Source organism: Pseudophryne corroboree, chromosome 3 (genome assembly GCF_028390025.1).
Source record: "Pseudophryne corroboree isolate aPseCor3 chromosome 3, aPseCor3.hap2, whole genome shotgun sequence".
Lineage (NCBI taxonomy): Eukaryota > Metazoa > Chordata > Amphibia > Anura > Myobatrachidae > Pseudophryne > Pseudophryne corroboree.
This window is the reverse complement of record NC_086446.1, coordinates 107,477,230-107,503,435: the sequence shown is the minus strand read 5'-3', so window position 1 is coordinate 107,503,435 and position 26,206 is coordinate 107,477,230. Positions and strand designations below refer to the sequence as shown.

The 26,206-nt window shown below is 46.6% G+C and overlaps 1 protein-coding gene across 2 annotated transcripts in view; it reads right to left on the bottom strand.

Annotated features, from left to right (window-relative positions):
- UNC93B1 (unc-93 homolog B1, TLR signaling regulator) overlaps nucleotides 1-26,206 on the bottom strand; it is a 146,635-nt gene that overhangs the window by 6,841 nt on the left and 113,588 nt on the right. For both annotated transcript variants that reach the window (XM_063958394.1, XM_063958393.1), the window contains exons 4-9: nucleotides 23,410-23,571; nucleotides 12,797-12,926; nucleotides 12,613-12,706; nucleotides 12,403-12,530; nucleotides 12,129-12,311; nucleotides 350-623 (exon numbers count right to left, since the gene is read on the bottom strand). In XM_063958394.1, the coding sequence (XP_063814464.1) occupies nucleotides 350-623; nucleotides 12,129-12,311; nucleotides 12,403-12,530; nucleotides 12,613-12,706; nucleotides 12,797-12,926; nucleotides 23,410-23,571 (971 nt within the window). The remainder of the gene's footprint in view (nucleotides 1-349; nucleotides 624-12,128; nucleotides 12,312-12,402; nucleotides 12,531-12,612; nucleotides 12,707-12,796; nucleotides 12,927-23,409; nucleotides 23,572-26,206) is intronic.

Sequence of the window (26,206 nt, the reverse complement as noted above, 5' to 3'; positions counted from 1 at the left end):
ACCTGTGCCGAGCGCAGCGGTAGTGGAGCGAGTAATGCGAGGGGACAAGGTGCACAAATTGGGGTTCCCGGGCACTCTACGAAGAAAACGACACAAAAAACAAAACAAAAACTAACGTTGACCTTTTGTCATGTCGACCTAATGCTTGTGTTGACCTATTTTTGGCGTCGACTTAGTTACTGTCGACCAATAGTGGTTGACCAAGACACTGTTGACCTAAGTGTGGTCGACCCTATGAACCACACCTGATTTAACGGGCCTGTGTTTTTCCCATGAATGCACTGTAATTGCAAACATAGAAAACAAGCAGAAAACACTTTCCCACCGTGTTCCAATCACCAATACTCACTGCTGAGACCGGTCTTGTTCAGGGCGGTGCCCATCCCCCACAGCACAGCCACCAGGTACAACACAGAACTCTGCGATTGTTCTTTGGGTTTCGGACTCCAGAAAAACAGACCAATCAGGATGCAAGCATGCAGTACAGCCCCGCCTGCTATCGGGACCTGGCGCGGCAGGCGGAGAAAACTGAGACCAAGCCACGAAAAGATAGAAGCCGACAGGCCGTAGGCTGTTATGAGATACGGGAGCTTCTCTAGACCCAGAGAGCACACTCCATAGCACTGTGAGGACAGGAGGAAGGGAAAAAAAGGGCAGTGAGAAAACGCAGCAAGAATAAAGCAGGAAAAAGACAACACAAATAGTTAATACATCAGCAATCTGCATTATCACACTATACATCATTTATATCATGTGTTACTCTAAAACTGCTTGAGTTTACATAGCAGAACACACTGGGCAGACAATCCGTCAATCTTTGGGGTTTCAGAACATATGGGGGAAAAATTGTTTTTATTACTGTTATCTTTTAAGAGAACCATATCATAAAGGAAGCATATTTTAGTACATGGGCCCTCATTCCGAGTCGTTCGCTCGGTATTTTTCATCGCATCGCAATGAAAATCCGCTTAGTACGCATGCGCAATATTCGCACTGCGACTGCGCCAAGTAATTTAACAATGAAGATAGTATTTTTACTCACGGCTTTTTCATCGCTCCGGCGATCGTAATGTGATTGACAGGAAATGGGTGTTACTGGGCGGAAACACGGCGTTTTATGGGCGTGTGGTTGAAAACGCTACCGTTTCCGGAAAAAACGCAGGAGTGGCTGGAGAAACGGGGGAGTGTCTGAGCGAACGCTGGGTGTGTTTGTGACGTCAAACCAGGAACGACAAGCACTGAACTGATCGCACAGGCAGAGTAAGGTTGAAGTTACTCAGAAACTGCAAAGTAGTTTGTAATCGCAATATTGCGATTACATCGGTCGCAATTTTAAGAAGCTAAGATACACTCCCAGTAGGCGTAGGCTTAGCGTGTGTAACTCTGCTAAATTCGCCTTGCGACCGATCGACTCGGAATGAGGGCCATGGTTTCAAATGAAAAATAATTAAACTTCTTCAAATGACGTATATGCCCCTAATAACCAAGTATCAGACTTTCTTAGCAATATCTCCCAACTGTTAGATCAACGTGCTACCTTCCCAGTTACAGTATACTAGGAGGTGACCTTAATACTATCAAGGACCCAGTCTTGGATAAATCCCCTGTCCCATCCAACCCTTCCTCCCAAACTTGGGCTATTTTAAACAATTTTATGATACAAAATCAGCTGGCTGATGTATGGAGGCTATTTCATCCATCTGATAAATCCTTTACCTTTTATTCAGGAGTCCATCACTCGTTTTCACGCATACACTACTTATTGGTATCTGAAACCTTAGTTCAGATGGTATCTTCAGCTGATATAAGTCATCTAGTCATTTCTGATCGTTGGCCCATTACCTTATCTGTACGTCAATCACCGATTGGGCCCCTACATAAAACTTGGAGATTCTCTTTATACTTATTTCATTCTGAAGACTTTGGGTGGAATTCAAATGTTTGAAAAGTGGGTTGGGTGTCTGTTTTCTCCTATCTAATAGACAGGAAAAAAACAGACTCCAACTGACTTTTCACACATTTGAATCTCCCCCATTAAGTCTTACCTCAAAAATCACTGGTCAGACTACGTCGACAATAATATTGAATTTTAGGGAGACCCAATTTTGTTTTGGGAAGCCTCTAAGACTGTAATGCACGGCAACATTATAGCCAATCGTAATAAAACTCTTAAGGAGTACGTACACGTTTCTCAGAATATGTGTCTGACTCTTCTACGAGTAACTTTTTAGTAGAGGTATGCAGGTTCAGATTTACTTGGTACTTAACGCCAGAATTTACGTGAGTTCGGATTTATCCGGATTTTTCTTATTGGCTAACCAAAACACGTGACATCCGATAGCCAATAAAATGCCGTTTTGAGATCCGGGTAAATCCAGGTAAATCCGAACCCGCACATATCTACTTTATAGTCTATACTCAAGCTAAAAGCCTACTTGATGACTTTCTCCTATCTCAAGCTGAACTGCAACTAGACTATACAAAAAAAATAAGAATTTACTTACCGATAATTCTATTTCTCGTAGTCCGTAGTGGATGCTGGGGACTCCGTCAGGACCATGGGGATTAGCGGCTCCGCAGGAGACAGGGCACAAAAGTAAAAGCTTTAGGATCAGGTGGTGTGCACTGGCTCCTCCCCCTATGACCCTCCTCCAAGCCTCAGTTAGGATACTGTGCCCAGACGAGCGTACACAATAAGGAAGGATTTTGAATCCCGGGTAAGACTCATACCAGCCACACCAATCACACTGTACAACCTGTGATCTGAACCCAGTTAACAGCATGATAACAGCGGAGCCTCTGAAAAGATGGCTCACAACAATAATAACCCGATTTTTGTAACAATAACTATGTACAAGTATTGCAGACAATCCGCACTTGGGATGGGCGCCCAGCATCCACTACGGACTACGAGAAATAGAATTATCGGTAAGTAAATTCTTATTTTCTCTGACGTCCTAAGTGGATGCTGGGGACTCCGTCAGGACCATGGGGATTATACCAAAGCTCCCAAACGGGCGGGAGAGTGCGGATGACTCTGCAGCACCGAATGAGAGAACTCCAGGTCCTCCTCAGTCAGGGTGTGCCCCTGACCAAGTATCAGCTCGGCAAAGTTGTAAAGCCGAGACCCCTCGGGCAGCCGCCCAAGATGAGCCCACCTTCCTTGTGGAATGGGCATTTACATATTTTGGCTGTGGCAGGCCTGCCACAGAATGTGCAAGCTGAATTGTACTACACATCCAACTAGCAATCGTCTGCTTAGAAGCAAGAGCACCCAGTTTGTTGGGTGCATACAGGATAACAGCAAGTCAGTTTTCCTGACTCCAGCCGTCCTGGAAACTATAATTTCAGGGCCCTGACAACATCTAGCAACTTGGAGTCCTCCAAGTCCCTAGTAGCCGCAGGTACCACAATAAGCTGGTTCGGGTGAAACACTGACACCACCTTAGGGAGAAACTGGGGATGAGTCCGCAGCTCTGCCCTGTCCGAATGGACAATCAGATATGGGCTTTTTTGAGACAAACGCCGCCAATTCTGACACTCGCCTGGCCGAGGCCAGGGCCAACAGCATGGTCACTTTCCCTGTGAGATATTTCAAATCCACAGATTTGAGCGGTTTAAACCAATGTGATTTTAGGAATCCCAGAACTACGTTGAGATCCCACAGTGCCACTGGAGGCACAAAAGGGGGTTGTGGAAGAAAATCGACAGGGCCGAAATTTGAACCCTAATGGACCCCAATTTGAGGCCCCTAGACACTCCTGTTTGCAGGAAATGCAGGAAACGACCGAGTTGAAATTTCTTCATGGGGCCTTCCTGGCCTCACACCACGCAACATATTTTCGCCACATGTGGTGATAATGTTGTGCGGTCACCTCCTTCCTGGCTTTGACCAGGGTAGGAATGACCTCTTCCGGAATGCCTTTTTCCCTTAGGATCCGGCGTTCAACCGCCATGCCGTCAAACGCAACCGCGGTAAGTCTTGGAACAGACATGGTACTTGCTGAAGCAAGTCCCTTCTTAGCGGCAGAGGCATAAGTCCTCTGTGAGCATCTCTTGAAGTTCCGGGTACCAAGTCCTTCTTGGCCAATCCGGAGCCACGAGTATAGTTCTTACTCCTCTACGTCTTATAATTCTCAATACCTTGGGTATGAGAAGCAGAGGAGGGAAGACATACACCGACTGGTACACCCACGGTGTTACCAGAACGTCCACAGCTATTGCCTGAGGGTCTTTTGACCTGGCGCAATACTTGTCCAGTTTTTTTATTTATTTTTTTTCAGGCGGGACGCCATCATGTCCACCTTTGGTCTTTTCCAACGGTTCACAATCATGTGGAAGACTTCCCGATGAAGTCCCCACTCTCCCGGGTGGAGGTTGTGCCTGCTGAGGAAGTCTGCTTCCCAGTTGTCCACTCCCGGAATGAACACTGCTGACAGTGCTATCACATGATTTTCCGCCCAGCGAAAAATCCTTGCAGTTTCTGACATTGCCCTCCTGCTTCTTGTGCCGCCCTGTCTGTTTACGTGGGCGACTGCCGTGATGTTGTCCCACTGGATCAATACCGGCTGACCTTGAAGCAGAGGTCTTGCTAAGCTTAGAGCATTGTAAATTGCCCTTAGCTCCAGTATATTTATGTGGAGAAAAATCTCCAGACTTGATCACACTCCCTGGAAATTTTTTCCCTGTGTGACTGCTCCCCAGCCTCTCAGGCTTGCCTCCGTGGTCACCAGCATCCAATCCTGAATGCCGAATCTGCGGCCCTCTAGAAGATGAGCACTCTGTAACCACCACAGGAGAGACACCCTTGTCCTTGGAGATAGGGTTATCCGCTGATGCATCTGAAAATGCGATCCGGACCATTTGTCCAGCAGATCCCACTGAAAAGTTCTTGCGTGGAATCTGCCGAATGGAATCGCTTCGTAATAAGCCACCATTTTTCCCAGGACTCTTGTGCAATGATGCACTGACACTTTTCCTGGTTTTAGGAGGTTCCTGACTAGCTCGGATAACTCCCTGGCTTTCTCCTCCGGGAGAAACACCTTTTTCTGGACTGTGTCCAGAACCATCCCTAGGAACAGCAGACGTGTCGTCGGAAACGGCTGCGATTTTGGATATTTAGAATCCACCCGTGCTGTCGTAGAACTACTTGAGATAGTGCTACTCCGACTTCCAACTGTTCTCTGGACCTTGCCCTTATCAGGAGATCGTCCAAGTAAGGGATAATTAAGACGCCTTTTCTTTGAAGAAGAATCATCATTTCGGCCATTACTTTGGTAAAGACCCGGGGTGCCGTGGACAATCCAAACGGCAGCGTCTGAAACTGATAGTGACAGTTCCGTACCACGAACCTGAGGTACCCTTGGTGAGAAGGGCAATTTGGGACATGGAGGTAAGCATCCTTGATGTCCAGGGACACCATATAGTCCCCTTCTTCCTGGTTCGCTATCACTGCTCTGAGTGACTCCATCTTGATTTGAACCTTTGTATGTAAGTGTTCAAAGATTTCCCATTTAGAATAGGTCTCACCGAGCCGTCTGGCTTCAGTACCACAATATAGTGTGGAATAATAGCCCTTTCCTTGTTGTAGGAGGGGTACTTTGATTATCACCTGCTGGGAATACAGCTTGTGAATTGTTTCCAATACTGCCTCCCTGTCGGAGGAAGACGTTGGTAAAGCAGACATCAGGAGCCTGCGAGGGGGAGACGTCTCGAATCTCCAGTCTGTACCCCTGGGATACTACTTGTAGGATCCAGGGGTCCACTTGCGAGTGAGCCCACTACGCGCTGAAACTCTTGAGACGACCCCCCACCGCACTTGAGTCCGCTTGTACGGCCCCAGCGTCATGCTGAGGACTTGGCAGAAGCTGTGGAGGGCTTCTGTTCCTGGGAATGGGCTGCCTGCTGCAGTCTTCTTCCCTTTCCTCTATCCCTGGGCAGATATGACTGGCCTTTTGCCCGCTTGCCCTTATGGGGACGAAAGGACTGAGGCTGAAAAGACGGTGTCTTTTTCTGCTGAGATGTGATTTGGGGTAAAAAAGGTGGATTTTCCAGCTGTTGCCGAGGCCACCAGGTCCGATGGACCGACCCCAAATAACTCCTCCCCTTTATACGGCAATACTTCCATGTGCCGTTTGGAATCTGCATCACCTGACCACTGTCGTGTCCATAAACATCTTCTGGCAGATATGGACATCGCACTTACTCTTGATGCCAGAGTGCAAATATCCCTCTGTGCATCTCGCATATATAGAAATGCATCCTTTAAATGCTCTATAGTCAATAAAATACTGTCCCTGTCAAGGGTATCAATATTTTCAGTCAGGGAATCCGACCAAGCCACCCCAGCGCTGCACATCCAGGCTGAGGCGATCGCTGGTCGCAGTATAACACCAGTATGTGTGTATATACCTTTTTAGGATATTTTCCAGCCTCTCAGCTGGCTCCTTGAGGGCGGCCCTATCTGGAGACGGTACCGCCACTTGTTTTGATAAGCGTGTGAGCGCCTTATCCACCCTAAAGGGTGTTTCCCAACGCGCCCTAACTTCTGGCGGGAAAGGGTATACCGCCAATAATTTTCTATCGGGGGAAACCCACGCATCATCACACACTTCATTTAATTTATCTGATTCAGGAAAAACTACAGGTAGTTTTTTCACACCCCACATAATACCCTTCTTGTGGTACTTGTAGTATCAGAAATATGTAACACCTCCTTCATTGCCCTTAACATGTAACGTGTGGCCCTAAAGGAAAATACGTTTGTTTCTTCACCGTCGACACTGGAGTCAGTGTCCGTGTCTGTGTCTGTGTCGACCGACTGAGGTAAATGAGCGTTTTACAGCCCCTGACGGTGTTTGAGACGCCTGGACAGGTACTAATTTGTTTGCCGGCCGTCTCATGTCGTCAACCGACCTTGCAGCGTGTTGACATTATCACGTAATTCCTTAAATAAGCCATCCATTCCGGTGTCGACTCCCTAGAGAGTGACATCACCATTTCAGGCAATTGCTCCGCCTCCTCACCAACATCGTCCTCATACATGTCGACACACACGTACCGACACACAGCACACACACAGGGAATGCTCTGATAGAGGACAGGACCCCACTAGCACTTTGGGGAGACAGAGGGAGAGTTTGCCAGCACACACCAAAAACGCTATAATTATACAGGGACAACCTTTATATAAGTGTTTTTCCCTTATAGCATTTTAATATATATATACATATCGCCAAATAAGTGCCCCCCCTCTCTGTTTTAACCCTGTTTCTGTAGTGCAGTGCAGGGGAGAGCCTGGGAGCCTTCCCACCAGCATTTCTGTGAGGGAAAATGGCGCTGTGTGCTGAGGAGAATAGGCCCCGCCCCCTTTTCGGCGGGCTTCTTCTCCCGTTTTTCTGAGACCTGGCAGGGGTTAAATACATCCATATAGCCCCCAGGGGCTATATGTGATGTATTTTTAGCCAGAATAAGGTACTATCATTGCTGCCCAGGGCGCCCCCCCCCCAGCGCCCTGCACCCTCAGTGACCGCTGCTATGAAGTGTGCTGACAACAATGGCGCACAGCTGCAGTGCTGTGCGCTACCTTATGAAGACTGAAGAGTCTTCTGCCGCCGTTTCTGGACCTTCACTTTTCGGCATCTGCAAGGGGGGTCGGCGGCGCGGCTCCGGGACGAACCCCAGGGTGAGACCTGTGTTCCGACTCCCTCTGGAGCTAATGGTGTCCAGTAGCCTAAGAAGCCAATCCATCCTGCACGCAGGTGAGTTCACTTCTCTCCCCTAAGTCGCTCGTAGCAGTGAGCCTGTTGCCAGCAGGACTCACTGAAAATAAAAAACCTAACAAACTTTTACTCTAAGCAGCTCTTTAGGAGAGCCACCTAGATTTCACCCTTCTCGGCCGGGCACAAAAATCTAACTGAGGCTTGGAGGAGGGTCATAGGGGGAGGAGCCAGTGCACACCACCTGATCCTAAAGCTTTTACTTTTGTGCCCTGTCTCCTGCGGAGCCGCTAATCCCCATGGTCCTGACGGAGTCCCCAGCATCCACTTAGGACGTCAGAGAAATGTTACTACAGATGGGGTAATCGGACCGTCTCTTAGACTCTCTGACTAAGACCTGGCGTCGTAAAAAAACATATTGTCTCTATAAAGACGAGCGATGGTCTCCCACCTTTGACTAAATCTCCTATTATTTCTTCTGTTTTTCATAAATTCTATTCTGATCTTTATTCTGCTCCACCATCAAACCACCCATTAATGAACAAATTACTCATGAAAACTGATTTGCCTTGTCCTACAATGGAACAATGTGAATTCTTAGATGCAGAGATTTCTGTACAAGAAATAAACACTGCAATCTTGTCTCTTAAGACATCTAAAACTCCTGGGCCAGATGGCATTTTTTCAGGCGAGTATTTTTAAATCTTGCAATTAGATATTACTCCTACATTACTAGAACTATATCGTACCATACATAAAATAACATTGTCCACGATATCTAAATTTTAATAAAGCCTTTACAACATTCATTCCAAAACCAGGTCAGAATTCCTCACACTCTGACTCTTATCGTCCTATAACTTCATTGAATGTAGACCTAAAAATTCTCTCTAAAATTATGGCCACGCGTTTGCAATCTTTTTTTATCTACAATCATTTCTCCCCATCAACTAGGTTTTGTTAGTGGACGCCATTCTGTAAAAGGGATACAGACTGCAATTGTGTCCATAGTAGCTGCAAATTTAACTCCTGATTCCCCTAATGGGTTATTCCATGGTAACAAACGTTACAATTTGAAATATATTTAATGTGAAATATATTTTTTTGAGCATGTGTTTTGATTATTTTGTGCAAAGTAAATGTTGTTTGTGTGGTACATGATATGCTTTAATTTTGATGCAAAGCTTGTCATGAAAACTGGTAACAAACGTTACATAAAAAGACCATTTTCATGGAATGACCCTAAATATGCTCCTCAGTTTAGACGCCCACAAGGCCTTTGATACTGTAACATGGCCTTTTCTTTTTCAAGTGTTATCTTCATACTCATTTGGAACCAATTTTATTAATTTTATTAAATTTCTCTATACTTCTCCCATGACCTCATTATTGATTAATGGCACTCAGAGTGATCTAGTAACTATGTCCCGGGGAACCCGACAGGGACGTCCTCTCTCCCCTATTCTCTTTAACCTTACCCTTGACCCTCTTCTTAGACTGATTCACTCTTGGCCAAACTTGAATGGTATTAAAGTAGACGAGATAGAAAATCAAATGACTGCCTTCGCGGACGATGTTTTGATATATCTTTCAAACCCCAAATCAACATCTTTACGCCCTCTCTTGAATCTATCAAATTCCTTTGGACCTGTCTCTGGTTTCATTGTTTAACTTTGATAAGTCTCAAGCTATGTACCTTAAAAAAGGATTTGTTTATCCAAAATGGGTGGCATCCCTTTCTCTTAAATGGGCTAAAGGTCAAATGTCATATTTGGGAATTACTCTTCCCAAAAATATTACTCGTTTGTATAATTATAACATAAGCAAAATTATATCTACACTGACTAAAGCTCTGAAGAGCCTGAGCCATCTCCAGATCTCATATCTAGGAAGAGCAAATTTACTGTGAATAATTTACTTTCCAAAACTCCTATATCCACTACAAGTACTCCCTATTCTATTGTCTTGAACGGACGTCCTATCTATCACACAATTATTTTGTCATTTTATATGGAATAATAAAAGGGCAAGAATAGGCATGATTAAATTATATCAGCCAAAAGGGAATGGTGGAATAACGTCCCAGATATATTAACAGACATATATACCGCTTTGCTCCGATACCTCAAAGATTGGCTGACGGCTTGCCTTACTTATACTAGTATTTCATTAGAACAAAATGTTATACCCCAAACCTCTTTTGTAGCTTTTCTACATATGACAGATAATGAGATCCCCTCCGAGATTTTAAATTACTCACTCTTAATGTCCACTAGAAAACTTTGGTTACTTTTACGACATAAATATAAAGTGAATCCCCATGCTTCAATTCATATACCATTTATACATAACCCAAATTTCCAAGATGGAATGGTATCACAGGATTTCTTTGGTTGGGCAAGAGAGGGGATATGCACAATAGGTCACCTGATGGCTGCTACTACATGGAAGCCTCTTTCTTGCTCTGAGGCTGTGGCAAAATTCCCTGTCATAGGAAGATGGACTTTCTCTTACTTACAAGCTCAACACTATGGGCGGGATGTACTAAAGCAAAAATGCGGTAAAACCCCCGAAAATGGGGGTTTTACCGCATTTTCATATTTACTAACACCCTACCGCCGCGTTTTCGGCGTCCAGGGTATCGCCATCTCTGGATGGCGATACCCTATAGAAGCCTATGGGCTTCTTTTCGCCGACCGCCGCAACCCGCCGACACCGTCGACACCGCCGCAGAAGCCGACCCCCCTATCCCCCAGCTTACCTTCCTCCAGGATGCACCGGACCCGGAAGGAAATCTCCTCCTCCCCCTAGCAACGCAGCCGGACGTCCTTCCGGCTGCAGGGGGGAGGAGGAGGCGCAGGGGGCAGCCTGCAGCTGCTACCCGGCATCAAGGCAGTGTGGGGAACACATGGAGGTGACGGAGACCCCCCGCAGACCACCTCACAGGTATCGCGGGGGGCCTCCGTCACCGCATTGCGATATTGATTGCATATGTTAGTACATATGCGATCAACATCGCTGCGGTAAGCGGCGAAGGGCGGCGATGTATCTTAATACATCCCGCCCTATGTGAGTAGGGTCTCTGCCTTTTCCTGGCGGGGGATATGGATAACCTCCTGGACAAATCACTAACAATAACCTCCTTGACTAAGGGAGCGATATCTACGAATTATAAACATCTTAGAAATACCTTGGACATGCAAACATGCAAACTGGCATATCCCAATGGTTGATACATTTTTCTTCTGTGACATTTAAAAGTTTATTGAAACAATTAGAATACTCAATTAACACGTTTCCAATGGCTAAATTCTCAGAAATGTTCCTCAATTATCTTTCACCGTGCATATATATCTCTGGCTAGAGGGTATCAAATGGGAGTTCTAGAAAGTTCTACGTGTCTCAAATGTTCCCATGAGTCAGCAGACCTTTTTTCATTGTTTCCTGGACATGTCCAGATATAAAACAATTCTGGCACAGGTTGGTCGTTTTACCATGGAACACTTAGTTACTTTTGTCCCGCTAACACCTGAATGGGCAATCTTTGGTATGCTGACAGTTAATTCTCGGACTCCGAGAGGAGTGCAGAAGCTGTTACTGGCGGTGTCATCTGCTGCTTGTAAACTATATCAATTGTGGACTCAAAACTCCATACCTTCCCTTACACTCTTTAAGGAAAAACTCTTCTTTATATTTCACATGGACTGGTTGGAGGCTTCCCTGCAAAAGGAGTTTCGTGTCAGGAAATTTTTGGAATCATGGGAAAGTTATATGGAGACTTTACCGACATCTACCAAAGACTTGCTAGTGAAATGTTTCCAAGGAACCTTATGGTATGAAACACGTGTTGCATTGGAGGACCTTCCAATTGTATTTGACAATCCCACATAATTGCCTTTGTCTTTAATTATTGATATTAATGGAATATGTTATCTATTGTGGAATAGGTTATAGAATTTGTTTTACATGTGATACTGACACAGACAAAACTGTTCAAGATGAATGCAAATGATATACTTCATTCATGTTCTTTATATGACTTATTGAAGTTTCAATAACAGAAAGTATTTAAAAAAAAGAAAAAACTTCTTCAAATGACTATAAAAGTCAGTGACTCAATGGCTCATTGACACAGCAGCGGAATACACAAAGGGAACAGCAATGCTAACTGCTTGAAAACTGGCGTACAGCAATAGCCGTGTGAACAAGCCTCAACAGGGGAAGCATCACTAAAAACCTATAAATACATAATTATGAATACAAAAGAAACATGACATTCAAAACAAATAAAAAAAAATAATTTGTAATTGCTGAAGATAGTACAAGGGATCTGGATAACAGTAACTTACACATAATCTGGTTATTAGATGCACAGCTCACTTAGCAGCAGTCTACATAAATGTCACTCACCAGGGCAAATCCTGAGCAAGCAAACAGCACTTCAAAGCCGCTATACAGGAAGTAGGGAGCCAAACAGCGCAGGCGGTAGTCCCTGGCATGCTTGAAGGGTAGCTGGAAGATGTTACCCCAGCCAATACTACGCAGGTCAATCTCCTCAGTGGGCCGATAGGCAGAACCACAGAGGACCAGAATCTGAATGGGGGAAATTGGGTATGTTAATGTAACACATGTGCAAACTGCAATGGGCAACTAATCCCATAATACCATTCTCAGCAGCTCTCACCAGCAGCATGGAAAGCAGCGCTGCCCCCATGAGTGCACTTTCCACATAGATGAGGCTCAGGCTTGGAGGTAGAGAGTGGAGGACAGTCACGTTGAACCCTGGGAGGATCCCGTGCTGTATTGAGGCACCTGTGGGGAGGCAACAGGATTCTACAATGTGGATGGAAGGCAGGACAAAATGGCCGCCACAAAATCTCTGAAGGATACCTACCGCACTGTTGCACGTTACACAGCGTGTGGTTATAGGAATACAGGAACTTGTTGAGGAAGAAGTACATCGGAAACTGGGAGAGGACAAAGCTCATCTGAGAGGGAGAGAAACAGTCACTGGGGTATAAAACAAAATGGATGAAAAAGGAACCATGACAGGACACACTCTGCTACCTGTCACTCACATGGAAGAAGGAGTAGAAGATGCACTGGAAGATGATGATGTATCTGTGGCTGGCTCCTCGGGGAACCCTGCGATGTTCCCGTACATTTTCCTCCTTATAATTTACAAACTCGTAATACTTCTGAGCCATCCTGTAAATCAAAATGCCAGGCACGTCCATCATCTCACATTTAGATCACTTTCCGTATGATGCCCAGTAGCCCTGTCTATGGCCGCTGCTCTCCACAGTACAATCAGATCCCATTGCTATAATATATAACAAAAATGTTTAATATAAAAACTAAACACAAAAATGTATATATTAGACCTCTGCATTCTGGGACCTACGTGGAAATTCCTGAAATCATGGCCGCACAAGCCTGTCGTTATTACACATGGCTGTCATTATAACATATGGCTGTCATTATTACAGGATCCTACATGGAAAATTCAAAGTGCAGCCAATAATAAGATTTTACTCACCGGTAAACCTATTTCTCGTAGTCCGTAGTGGATGCTGGGGACTCCGTAAGGACCATGGGGAATAGACGGGCTCCGCAGGAGACTGGGCACTCTAAGAAAGAATTAGGACTACTGGTGTGCACTGGCTCCTCCCTCTATGTCCCTCCTCCAGACCTCAGTTAAGGAAACTGTGCCCGGAAGAGCTGACATTACAAGGAAAGGATTTTGGAATCCAGGGTAAGACTCATACCAGCCACACCAATCACACCGTATAACTTGTGATAACTTACCCAGTTAACAGTATGAACAACAACAGAGCATCAGACAACCTGATGCAAACATAACATAACCCTTAGCTAAGCAATAACTATATACAAGTATTGCAGAAGAAGTCCGCACTTGGGACGGGCGCCCAGCATCCACTACGGACTACGAGAAATAGATTTACCGGTGAGTAAAATCTTATTTTCTCTAACGTCCTAGTGGATGCTGGGGACTCCGCAAGGACCATGGGTATTATACCAAAGCTCCCAAACGGGCGGGAGAGTGCGGATGACTCTGCAGCACCGAATGAGCAAACACAAGGTCCTCCTCAGCCAGGGTATCAAACTTGTAGAATTTTGCAAACGTGTTCGAAACCGACCAAATAGCTGCTCGGTAAAGCTGTAATGCCGAGACCCCTCGGGCAGCCGCCCAAGAAGAGCCCACCTTCCTTATGGAATGGGTTTTTACAGATTTTGGATGCGGCAATCCTGCCGCAGAATGAGCCTGCTGAATCGTGTTACAGATCCAGCGAGCAATAGTTTGCTTTGAAGCAGAAGCACCCAGCTTGTTGGATGCATACAGGATAAACAGCGAGTCAGTTTTCCTGACGCCAGCCATTCTGGCTACATAATTCTTCAAAGCCCTGACTACATCTAGTAACTTGGAATCCTCCAAGTCACGAGTAGCCGCAGGCACCACAATAGGTTGGTTCAAATGAAAAGATGACACCACTTTTGGCAGAAATTGCGGACGAGTCCGTAATTCTGCCCTGTCCATATGGAAAACCAGATAGGGGCTTTTATGTGACAAAGCCGCCAATTCTGACACACGCCTAGCCAAAGCTAAGGCCAACAGCATGACCACCTTCCACGTGAGATATTTTAACTCCACGGTTTTAAGTGGCTCAAACCAGTGTGATTTCAGGAAACTCAACACCACGTTAAGATCCCAAGGTGCCACTGGTGGCACAAAAGGGGCTGAATATGCAGCTCTCCCTTTACAAACGTCTGAACTTCAGGAAGAGAAGCCAGTTCCTTTTGGAAGAAAATGGATAGGGCTGAAATCTGGACCTTAATGGACCTTAATTTTAAGCCCAAAGTCACTCCCGACTGTAGGAAGTGAAGGAAACGGCCCAGCTGGAATTCCTCTGTAGGGGCATTCCTGGCCTCACACCAAGCAACATATTTGCGCCATATACGGTGATAATGCTTAGCCGTCACGTCCTTCCTAGCTTTTATTAGCGTAGGAATAACCTCATCCGGAATGCCTTTTTCTGTTAGGATCCGGCATTCAACCGCCATGCCGTCAAACGCAGCCGCGGTAAGTCTTGGAACAGACAGGGCCCCTGTTGCAACAGATCCTGTCTGAGAGGGAGAGGCCATGGGTCCTCTGTGAGCATTTCTTGCAGTTCCGGATACCAAGTCCTTCTTGGCCAATCCAGAACAATGAGTATTGTTCTCACTCCTCTTTTTCTTACGATTCTCAGCACCTTGGGTATGAGAGGAAGAGGAGGAAACACATAAACCTACTGGAACACCCACGGTGTCACTAGTGCGTCCACAGCTATCGCCTGAGGGTCTCTTGACCTGGCGCAATACATTCGTAGCTTTTTGTTGAGGCGGGATGCCATCATGTCCACCTGTGGCAGTTCCCAACAACTTGTAATCTGTGTGAAGACTTCTTGATGAAGTCCCCACTCTCCCGGGTGGAGGTTGTGCCTGCTGAGGAAGTCTGCTTCCCAGTTGTCCACTCCCGGAATGAACACTGCTGACAGTGCTTTTACGTGATTCTCCGCCCCGCAAAGAATTCTGGTGGTTTCCGCCATCGCCACCCTGCTCCTTGTGCCGCCTTGGCGGTTTACATGAGCCACTGCTGATGTTGTCTGCCTGAATCAGCACCGGTTGGTTGCGAAGCAGAGGCTCCGCTTGACTTAGGGCGTTGTATATGGCCCTTAGTTCCAGGATATTGATGTGCAGACAAGTCTCCTGACTTGACCACAGTCCTTGGAAATTTCTTCCCTGTGTGACTGCCCCCCACCCTCGGAGGCCTGCATCCGTGGTCACCAGGACCCAGTCCTGAATGTCGAACCTGCGACCCTCGATAAGGTGAGCACTCTGCAGCCACCACAGAAGAGACACCCTGGGGGATAGGGTGATCAGCCGCTGCATCTGAAGATGCGATCCGGACCACCTGTCCAACAGATCCCGCTGAAAGGTCCTCGCATGGAACCTGCCGAAGGGAATGGCTTCGTATGACGCCACCATCTTTCCCAGGACTCGCGTGCATTGATGCACTGACACTTGTTTTGGTTTTAAGAGTCCTCTGACCAGAGTCACGAGCCCCTGAGCCTTCTCCGCCGGGAGAAAAACCTTCTTCTGGTCTGTGTCCAGAATCATGCCCAGGAAGGGCAGTTGCGTCGTAGGAATCAGCTGCGACTTTGGAATATTCAGACTGTTGCAACACTTCCCGAGAGTGTGCTACGCTGATCAGCAACTTCTCTCTGGACCTTGCCTTTATGAGGATATCGTCCAAGTATGGGATAATTGTGACTCCTTGCTTTCGCAGAAGCACCATCATTTCTGCCATTACCTTGGTAAATATTCTCGGTGCCATGGACAGACCAAACGGCAACGTCTGGAATGGGTAATGACAATCCTGTACCACAAATCTGAGGTACGCCTGATGAGGTGGATAAATGGGGACATGAAGGTATGCATCCTTTATGTCCAGAGACACCATAAAATCCCCCCCTTACAGGCTTGCGATGACCGCTCTGAGAGATTTAATCTTGAACTTGAACCTTTTCAGGTATATGTTCAGGGATTTTAAATTCAATATGGGTCTGACCGAACCGTCCGGTTTCGGTACTACAAACATGGTCGAATAATAACCCTTTCCTTGTTGAAGGAGGGGAATCTTGACCACCACCTGCTGAAGATACAATTTGTGAATTGCAGTTAACACTGTTTCCCTCTCGTGGGGGGAAGCCGGCAGGGCCGTCGGTGAGGGGGCATCTTCTCAAAGTCCAGCTTGCATCCCTGAGACACAATATCTATTGCCCAGGGATCTAACAGGGAGTGAACCCACTTGTGGCTGAACTTACGCAGGCATGCCCCCACCGGGCCTAGCTCCACCTGTGGAGCCCCAGCGACATGCAGTGGATTATTGTAGAGGCCGGGGAGGACTTCTGTTCCTGGGACCTAGCTGTGTTGTGCAGCTTCTTTCCTCTGGCCCCGCCTCTGGCAAGAAAGGACGCACCTCGGACTTTCTTGTTTCTTTGTTCGAAAAGCTGCATTTGATAATGACGTGCTTTCCTAGGCTGTGCAGGAATATAAGGCAAAATATCAGTATTACCAGCTATAGCCGTGGAGACCAGGTCCGAGAACCCTTCTCCACACAAACCTCAGCCTTCCATATGCCACTTAAGTTGGCATCATCTGTCCATTGCATATTCTACAGGACACGTCAAACAGAAATCGACATAGCTTTGACTCTAGGACCCAGTATACTCATGCCTCTTTGGGCATGTTTGATTATATATATCTCTTAAGACAGCATCTTTAATATATATACATATCTCTCTATATACAAATATATATATATATATATATATACATACTAGGGTCTCAATTTCTGCTGATAAGGTACCTGTCCACGCCGCCACAGCGCTATAAACCCATGCCGACACAATCGCCGGTCTGAGTAGTGTACCAGAATGTGCACGCTATCTGCAGGATCCCTGAGAATAGCTAGGGCTACCTTCTGGGCAAACGTGACACCCTAGGGGAAGATTCCCATCACATCCTGGCCCTAGTGGGGAAAGGATACTGCCTGAGAATTCTTCGTGGGAAGCTGCAGTCTCTTGTCTGGAGATTCCCGCTGTTTTTCCTCATGAGAGGAGGGAAATTTACCTCAGCTTTCTTCCCCTTAAACATGTGTACCCTTGTGTCAGGGACAATGAGTCATCAGTGATATGCAAATCATCTTTTATTACAATAATCATATATTGAATACTTTTCTGCCATTTTGGCTGTAACTTTGCATTATCGTAGTCGACACTGGAGTCAAACTCTGTGTCCATATCAGTGTTTATTATTTTGGATAGTGAGCATTGTGAGACTCTGAAGGTCTCTGCGCCATAGGGACAGACATGGGTAGATTTCCTGTCTGTTCTCTAATCTTTTGTGCCATAAATTCTCCTTAGCACTTACACATATCCAAACAGGTGTCGGCGTTGTCGACGGAGACACACTCTCACACACATATTTGCTCCATCTCCTCCTTAGGGGAGCCTTTTACCTCAGACATGTCGACACACACGTACCAACACACCACACACACAGGGGATGCTCTATTTGAAGACAGTTCCCCCACAAGGCCCTTTGGAGAGACAGAGAGAGAGTATGCCAGAAAACACTCCAGTGCTATATGACCCAGGAATCACACAGTAACTTAGTGTTAACCCAGTAGCTGCTGTATATATTGTTTTTACGCCAAATTTATGTGCCCCCCCTCTCTTTTTCACTCTCTTCTATTGTGCTTCTGCAGGGGAGAGCCTGGGGAGCTTCCTCTCAGCGGAGCTGTGGAGAGAAAATGGCGCTGGTGAGTGCTGAGGAAGAAGCTCCACCCCCTCAGCGGCGGGCTTCTGTCCTGCGATTTTGTGTAAAAATAATGGCGGGGGCTCATGCATATATACAGTGCCCAGCTGTATATATGCCCTATTTTGCCAGGAGGTACTCAATTGCTGCCCAGGGCGCCCCCCCTGCGCCCTGCACCCTACAGTGACCGGAGTGTGTGGGTTAGTGTGGGAGCAATGGCGCACAGCTGCAGTGCTGTGCGCTACCTCAGATGAAGACAGGAGTCTTCTGCCGCCGATTTTGACGTCTTCTTGCTTCACCCGCCGGCTTCTGTCTTCTGGCTCTGCGAGGGGGACGGCGGCGCGGCTCCGGGAACGGACGACCAAGGTTAAGTTCCTGTGTTTGATCCCTCTGGAGCTAATGGTGTCCAGTAGCCTGAGAAGCGCAACCTAGCCGCAGTTAGTAGGTTTGCTACTCTCCCCTCAGTCCCACGTAGCAGAGAGTCTGTTGCCAGCAGAAGCTCTCTGAAAATAAAAAACCTAACTAAAATACTTTCTTATTAGCAAGCTCAGGAGAGCTCACTAAAATGCACCCAGCTCCGTCCGGGCACAGATTCTAACTGAGGTCTGGAGGAGGGGCATAGAGGGAGGAGCCAGTGCACACCAGTAGTCCTAATTCTTTCTTAGAGAGCCCAGGCTCCTGCGGAGCCCGTCTATTCCCCATGGTCCTTACGGAGTCCCCAGCATCCACTAGGACGTTAGAGAATACATATTTATATATATTATTTTTAAAGATTACATTTACAATTAGTAGACCTAGTGTCTGTCCCTGGTTGTGAGCATCAGAGACTAACAAAAATAACACAGGGTAGAGCATTATGTCCAATGTTAAGAAAACATCCCAGAATCGGAATCAGGCCTGACCAGGAAATAAATCTCAAATCGGGGGGTTACATATTGAAACACGAAAGTATAGCCGGAAATACCCAGGAATATATTTGGAGGTTAGGCTATGGGTAAAATGTCACTGCCACACATAGGGTGAGTTTCCTTATAACTGGTCCACACTGCCCATTTAGCCGCGTGTCCGATCATCGGAGAGACACAGGTTACAATGACGGTCTAGATAGAACTTAAAGTGGGATTGCACTGCAGTTTCAACAACGGATATTGTGGGAATCAAGGATGTGCGCCATTTTTGTGCTAACAATAACTTTGTGGAAAATAGAATGTGGCCTAAAACATAGTGGGTACTATGGGGTAAGTATCCCGGGAACAAATGAAGTAATGCCAATGATGGTTGAGGTCTAACCGCAAAACCCCCAGTTTTGGAAATAAGAAGGAACACCTGATTCCAAAGCGTAGTGATCAAAGGCCGCGACCAGAAGATGTGGGGAAGCGTTCCTACTTTACTGCAGTGTCGCCAACAATCGTTAGGTGTAGATGGCCATCAGGGGCGGAACTACTGGCGGGGCAGGCAGTGCATTGCACTGGGGCCCCGCCGCACTCAAGGGCCCACAGCCGCCGGCCGGCATTACATGAATGAGTCACAATGACTCATTGTATGTCATGCCGCAGCCGCACACCAGCGCTCCCGTGACCCGCCCGTCATAAGGAACGATTCTGGCCACCCGCACACGAAGGAGGGAGGAGGGTCCGTCCCTCCCTCCCTCATATACAAACAGGTCACAGTCTCTCAGTGAAGGAGAGAGCCGCAGCAGCGCTTTGTTACTGGTGGAGGCGCTGCTGCTGCTGCTCCTCTGCTTCACTATAGGCTGTCTCTGAGAACAGCCTATAGGGAAGCAGAGGGGCAGCAGCAGCAGCGCCTCCACCAGTAACACAGCGCTGCTGCGGCTCCCTCCTTCACCTCCCTCCTCCTTCTTCTCTACTGCCCGGGAAGCTGCACCGAGGAGCCTGAGCCAACAGAGAGGGTAAGTATAATTCTTCTTTCTTTCTTTCTTTCTTTCTTTCTTTCTTTCTTTCTTTCTTTCTTTCTTTCTTTCTTTCTTTCTTTCTTTCTTTCTTTCTCTTTCTTTTTTTATTTGTTGGGACTGCCTGCCGCAATGTGTAAAAAGGGGGGAGTCGGGACTGCCTGCCGCTATGTATAAAAATGGGGAATCTGCCTGCCGCAATGTAAAAAATGGGGAATCTGCCTGCCGCAATGTAAAAATGGGGAATCTGCCTGCCGCAATGTGTAAAAATGGGGAATCTGCCTGCCGCAATGTAAAAATGGGGAATCTGCCTGCCGCAATGTGTAAAAATGGGGAATCTGCCTGCCGCTATGTATAAAAATGGGGAATCTGCCTGCCGCTATGTATAAAAATGGGGAATCTGCCTGCCGCTATGTGTAAAAAGGTAGAATCTGCCTGCCGTAATGTGTAAAAAGGGCACGCTATCTGCCGTTATGTGTAAAAGTGTATGGTGTCTGCCGTAATGTGTAAAATGGGGACGCTGTCTGCCGTAATGTGTAAAATGGGGACGCTGTCTGCCGTAACGTGTAAAAAGTGCACGCTGTCTGCCGCTATGTGTAACGAGGGCACGCTGTCTGCCGCTATGTGTAACGAGGGCACGCTGTCTGCCATTGTGTAAAAAGTGTATGCTGTCTGCCGCTATGTGTAACGAGGGCACGCTGTCTGCCATTGTGTAAAAAGTGTATGCTGTCTGCCGCTATGTGTAACGAGGGCACGCTGTCTGCCGTTATGTGTAAAAAGTGCACACTGTCTGCCGTTATGTGTAAAAAGGGGAATCTGTTCGCTGTAAGGAGTAAAAGGGTCTCTACCTGGTGTAGTGGTGCTACTGTGCGGCGTAATTTGAAGAATGGAGACTACTGTGCACCGTTTTATGAATTGGTATTATTTTGTGGACACACCCCTTCCCCACGAAGCCACGCCACTATGTATTTTTGCGCGCGCCTACGCCGCGCACTGCCCATGGGGTGGACTTGGATGGGATGGGGGGGCCCAAAGCATTTTGTTGCACCTGGGCCCACCGCTTGCTTGTTCCGCCACTGATGGCCATATAGAATGCAGTAAAGCCGGGGTCAAATATTGACGGTGTAGGAGCTTGTAATGATGTTCTACATTTCGAGATTCGAAAGCAGGATTGAAATACATACTTCCACTCCAAATCTGTCAAGGAACACTGTAAATCAGATTCCCATTTAATTTGAGATTTAAGTTTAGCAATGTTGTGGGGATGAATTACAAGTGTGTACCATCTACTGCACCTTTACCATCCGCTCTTGTAATTAGAGCATACACAAATTTAGGTGTCGTGACACTCTGTGGGGGGGCTGAAGAACACTATGTAACCAGTGTCTTAGTTGCAAGTATTTATAAAAATCTCTATTTGAGAGGGAAAATAAAGCTGGGAAATGAGTGTAAGACATTAGAACACCCGCTTCCGTAACCTCTTTCAAGGTCCTAATGCCCCGGGAGGACCATAGTTCAAATGATAGATCAGGGATTAGGCACGCTACTCCATGCAGTGAGAGTTCTAAAGAATGGAGGGAAATCTCTACAACTTTAGAGGCCTTATGCGTGGACTGAACCACTAAGGATCTTGAGGCTAAGTAAAGTCCTTCTATTACAGGCAACCACAAAATATTTGATAAAGAAAAGGGGGAAAGGAGTCCCCTCTCCAGTGAGACCCTAGGTTTGGGGTTGTCGTCCACAAACCACGCCCCCAGAGGGGCAAGCATACATGCCACCTGGTAAAAGGACAGGTCTAGAAAAGCTAACCCACCCAAGGATTGCGGCAGGGACATTATACGCCAAGCCAACTTAGGTTTCTTACCTTTCCAAATATATTTTATTAGGAATGAGTTAAATGTAGCTATTAAAGGATTGGGCAAAAGGACAGGGATAGTTCTGAATAAATAAATTAGTTTGGGGAGAATGACCATCTTCATGGCCGCTATACGACCCAACCATGAAACACTCTGTAGCATCCAGTCATGGGTCAGGAGAGAGAATCTATGGAGCAGGGGCAGATAATTACATGAAACAAGATTAGAGACTTTCGTGGGGATTTGGATACCCAAATACTTCAGGCTACTCGTTTGCCAGGCATAATCATATTTAGCTTTTAGGTTATCAAGTAGCTGAGCAGAGAAATTGATTGCGAGGGCCTCCGTTTTGGAGCTACTCAATTTATAAAATGATACACAGGAATAATTGTGTAGAATTTCCCGCAAACCCTGAAGGGAAGAGTTCGGCTCAGTAATAGTGAGGAGGACATCATCTGCAAAGAGACATACATTATAAGTATGGCCAAACAAAGTCGGGCCCCACACACCGGTGTTGGACCTAATAGATTCTGCCAGGGGTTCTATGGCCAACACAAACTCTAGTGGGGATAAGGGGCAACCCTGACAGGTACCATTAGTGATCTTAAAAGTCAAAGAGAGCATACCATTTATAAAGAATCTAGCAGATGGAGTAAAGAGCTGTGATAGAGGAGAGCCCCTCCAGCTATACCAAATTTAAGCAGAACAGCCCGCAAGTATCCCCTGTGTAATCTATCAAATGACTTCTCTGCGTCCAATGATTTAAGCAGAACAGCCCGCAAGTATCCCCTGTGTAATCTATCAAATGCCTTCTCTGCGTCCAATGAAAGCAGCAAAAGGGGTTCCGTCGATGCAGAGAAGGCATCCAAAACATTGATTATTTCTCCTGGTATTAACAGAAGACTGTCTATTCTGAACGAAACTGACCTGATCTTGATTAATGAGAGATGGGAGCAGGGGATTCAGCCTGTTAGCGATTAGTTTTGCGTAGATTTTGATGTCAGAATTTAAGAGGGCAACTGGGTGATAATTGGACAATATTGCAGTGTTTTTGCTGGGTTTGGGGAAAGCAACAATTCTAGCTTCCAGCATTTCAGAGGGGAAGGACCCAGTCCACGAGGCTTCATTAAAGACCGGGACTAGTACTGGGACAAGGACATCTTTAAAACATTTGTAGAATTTATTAGTGTAGCCATCTGGGCCGTGTGCCTTGTCTGCCAGTAGGCTATGAATGACCTTCCCCAATTCCTCCGGCGTCCAGGGATGTTCTAATGTTTGGAGCTAGAGTAATTGCATATGTAATACACCAAGCTGTGCTCATTCTGTCATCAAATAACAAAGCATGTGGGAGTGGGGGGTGGATTGCTATTAATCAACAGGAATCCCCCCCCCACCCAAAAAAAAAAAAGGATATTACATTTTGTATACAGATGTAGATAATACATAACACTGATGTAGACAGAAAGTTGATTAATATTAGGACAACTTGTGTCTCCCATATACAGTAGAGGCAGCCATTACTGATATCTGTAACTTGCACCATTACCTGGTAATGTAGTTGCCTATCGATGCCCAAAAGGGAACAATCATGACCCCGATGACAGTGGCTGAAGGGACAAGTGTGTAGTATCTTTCCCAGTAGTTTGTGGAGACAAATAAAGCGTAGATCCCAGAGGAGAGGAACAGCATCCACTTTGTGCCAAAGAACCTGCAGATCGGGAACACAGTGCCACTGTCAGGATACAATACTGATACTTAATAATTACAACATTATTATTTGTTATTGATATAGCACTGTGATCCCCTGAATGTACAGCACTGTGTAATATACACAGTGTTGTACATTCAGGGGATCACAAATAAAAGACATAAGCCAAACCCCCCTCCCTCCACAACCTAACCCTCCCCCTAGTGCTCCCCAGGACTCTGTGCTACTCAGACACTGGCTGTGAGCTGGAAAAAAGGTGGCCCATGACCTTACTGAATAAACCAGCTGTGCCCCCTATATATAGGACATCTTTCAGACCATTCCTCTTTGATGTTGTACAAGTAAGACATTTCCTAACATCCCTTACCTCATCGCAAGGGCATAGCTACCATAGGTGCAGGCAGTGCAGCTGCTATGGGGCCCAGAGCTGAGAGGGGCCCACATTCCTTGTCACAGTTACATGTGTTATATACATTTTTCGCCATTGGGTGGTGCGTAGGGGTCTTTTCAAACTTTTTCCTAGGGGCCTGCAATATATCTAGGTATGCCCCTGGACCTGCTCATTGTAGTGTGGTATAAAATGAACTGGAGGGCATTTTAATGTTATATAATATGAACCGGAGCACTGTAATAAGGCACAATATGAACGGGGAGCACTATATATCATAATGTGAATTGGGGGTACTGGCAGCTCTGAAAAGTGACATAGGGTGAACTTAAGCACTACTGCGATTCATAAAAGAAACTAGGGCACTACTATGAGGCATAATATTAAATAAGGCTCTACTATGGTTCAGAAAATGAATTAGGGCACTATTATAGGGTATACAATTAACAACTGCTGCAGAGAGGTGACTCTCTAGAAGCATTGGGATGGGGGCCCCTTCAAAATGTAGCTATAGGGCCCAAAAGTTTTGGCTACGTCCCTGCCTCACCGGATGCTCCCCTTTGAAAAATGTTGATGATCTAATGGTGTTGCCCCTGCGGACGTACAGCCTGGATGCACACTGGTGTTGTCCCTGCAGTCGTATAGCCTGGATGCACACTGGTGTTGTCCCTGTAGACGTATAGCCTTGATGCACACTGGTGTTGTCCCTGCAGACGTATAGCCTGGATGCACACTGGTGTTGCCCCTGCAGACGTACAGCCTGGATGCACACTGGTGTTGTCCCTGCAGTCGTATAGCCTGGATGCACACTGGTGTTGTCCCTGTAGACGTATAGCCTGGATGCACACTGGTGTTGCCCCTGCAGACGTATAGCCTGGATGCACACTGGTGTTGCGCCTGCAGTCGTATAGCCTGGATGTACGCTGGTGTTACCCCTGCAGATGTATAGCCTGGTTGCACACTGGTGTTGCCCTGCAGACGTACAGCCTGGATGCACACTGGTGTTGTCCCTGCAGTCGTATAGCCTGGATGCACACTGGTGTTGTCCCTGTAGACGTATAGCCTGGATGCACACTGGTGTTGCCCCTGCAGACGTATAGCCTGGATGCACACTGGTGTTGCGCCTGCAGTCGTATAGCCTGGATGCACACTGGTGTTGCCCCTGTAGACGTATAGTCTGGATGCATGCTGGTGTTGCCCCTGTAGAAGTATAGCCTGGATGCACACTGGTGTTGCCCTTGCAGAAGTATAGCCTGAATGTACGCTGGTGTTGTCCCTGCAGATGTATAGCCTGAATGTACGCTGGTGTTGTCCCTGCAGATGTATATAGCCTGAATGTACACTGGTGTTGTCCCTGTAGACGTAAAGTCTGGATGCACATTGGTGTTATCCCTGTAGACTTATAGGGGGAGATTCAAATGTTTGAAAAGTCAGTTGGGAGTCTGTTTTTTCCTATCTAATAGACAGAAAAAAACAGACACTCAACCGACTTTTCAAACATTTGAATTTCACCCATAGTCTGGATATACGCTGGTGTTGCCCCTGTAGGCGTATAGCCTGGATGCACACTGATGTTGCCCTGCAGACGTATAGCCTGGATGCACGCTGGTGTTACCCCTGCAGATGTATAGCCTGGATGCACACTGGTGTTGCCCTGCAGACGTACAGCCTGGATGCACACTGGTGTTGTCCCTGCAGTCGTATAGCCTGGATGCACACTGGTGTTGTCCCTGTAGACGTATAGCCTGGATGCACACTGGTGTTGTCCCTGTAGACGTAAAGTCTGGATGCACATTGGTGTTGTCCCTGTAGATTCAAATGTTTGAAAAGTCAGTTGGGAGTCTAATGTTTGAAAAGTCAGTTGGGAGTCTGTTTTTTCCTATCTAATAGACAGAAAAAAACAGACACTCAACCGACTTTTCAAACATTTGAATTCCACCCATAGTCTGGATATACGCTGGTGTTGCCCCTGTAGACGTATAGCCTGGATGCACACTGATGTTGCCCTGCAGACGTATAGCCTGGATGCACGCTGGTGTTACCCCTGCAGATGTATAGCCTGGTTGCACACTGGTGTTGCCCTGCAGACATATAGCCTGGATGTACGTTGGTGTTGCCCCTGGATGCACGCTGGTGTTGCCCTGTAGACTTATAGTCTGGATGCACGCTGGTGTTGCCCCTGCAGACGTATAGCCTGGATGTACGTTGGTGTTGCCCCTGGATGCACGCTGGTGTTGCCCCTGCAGA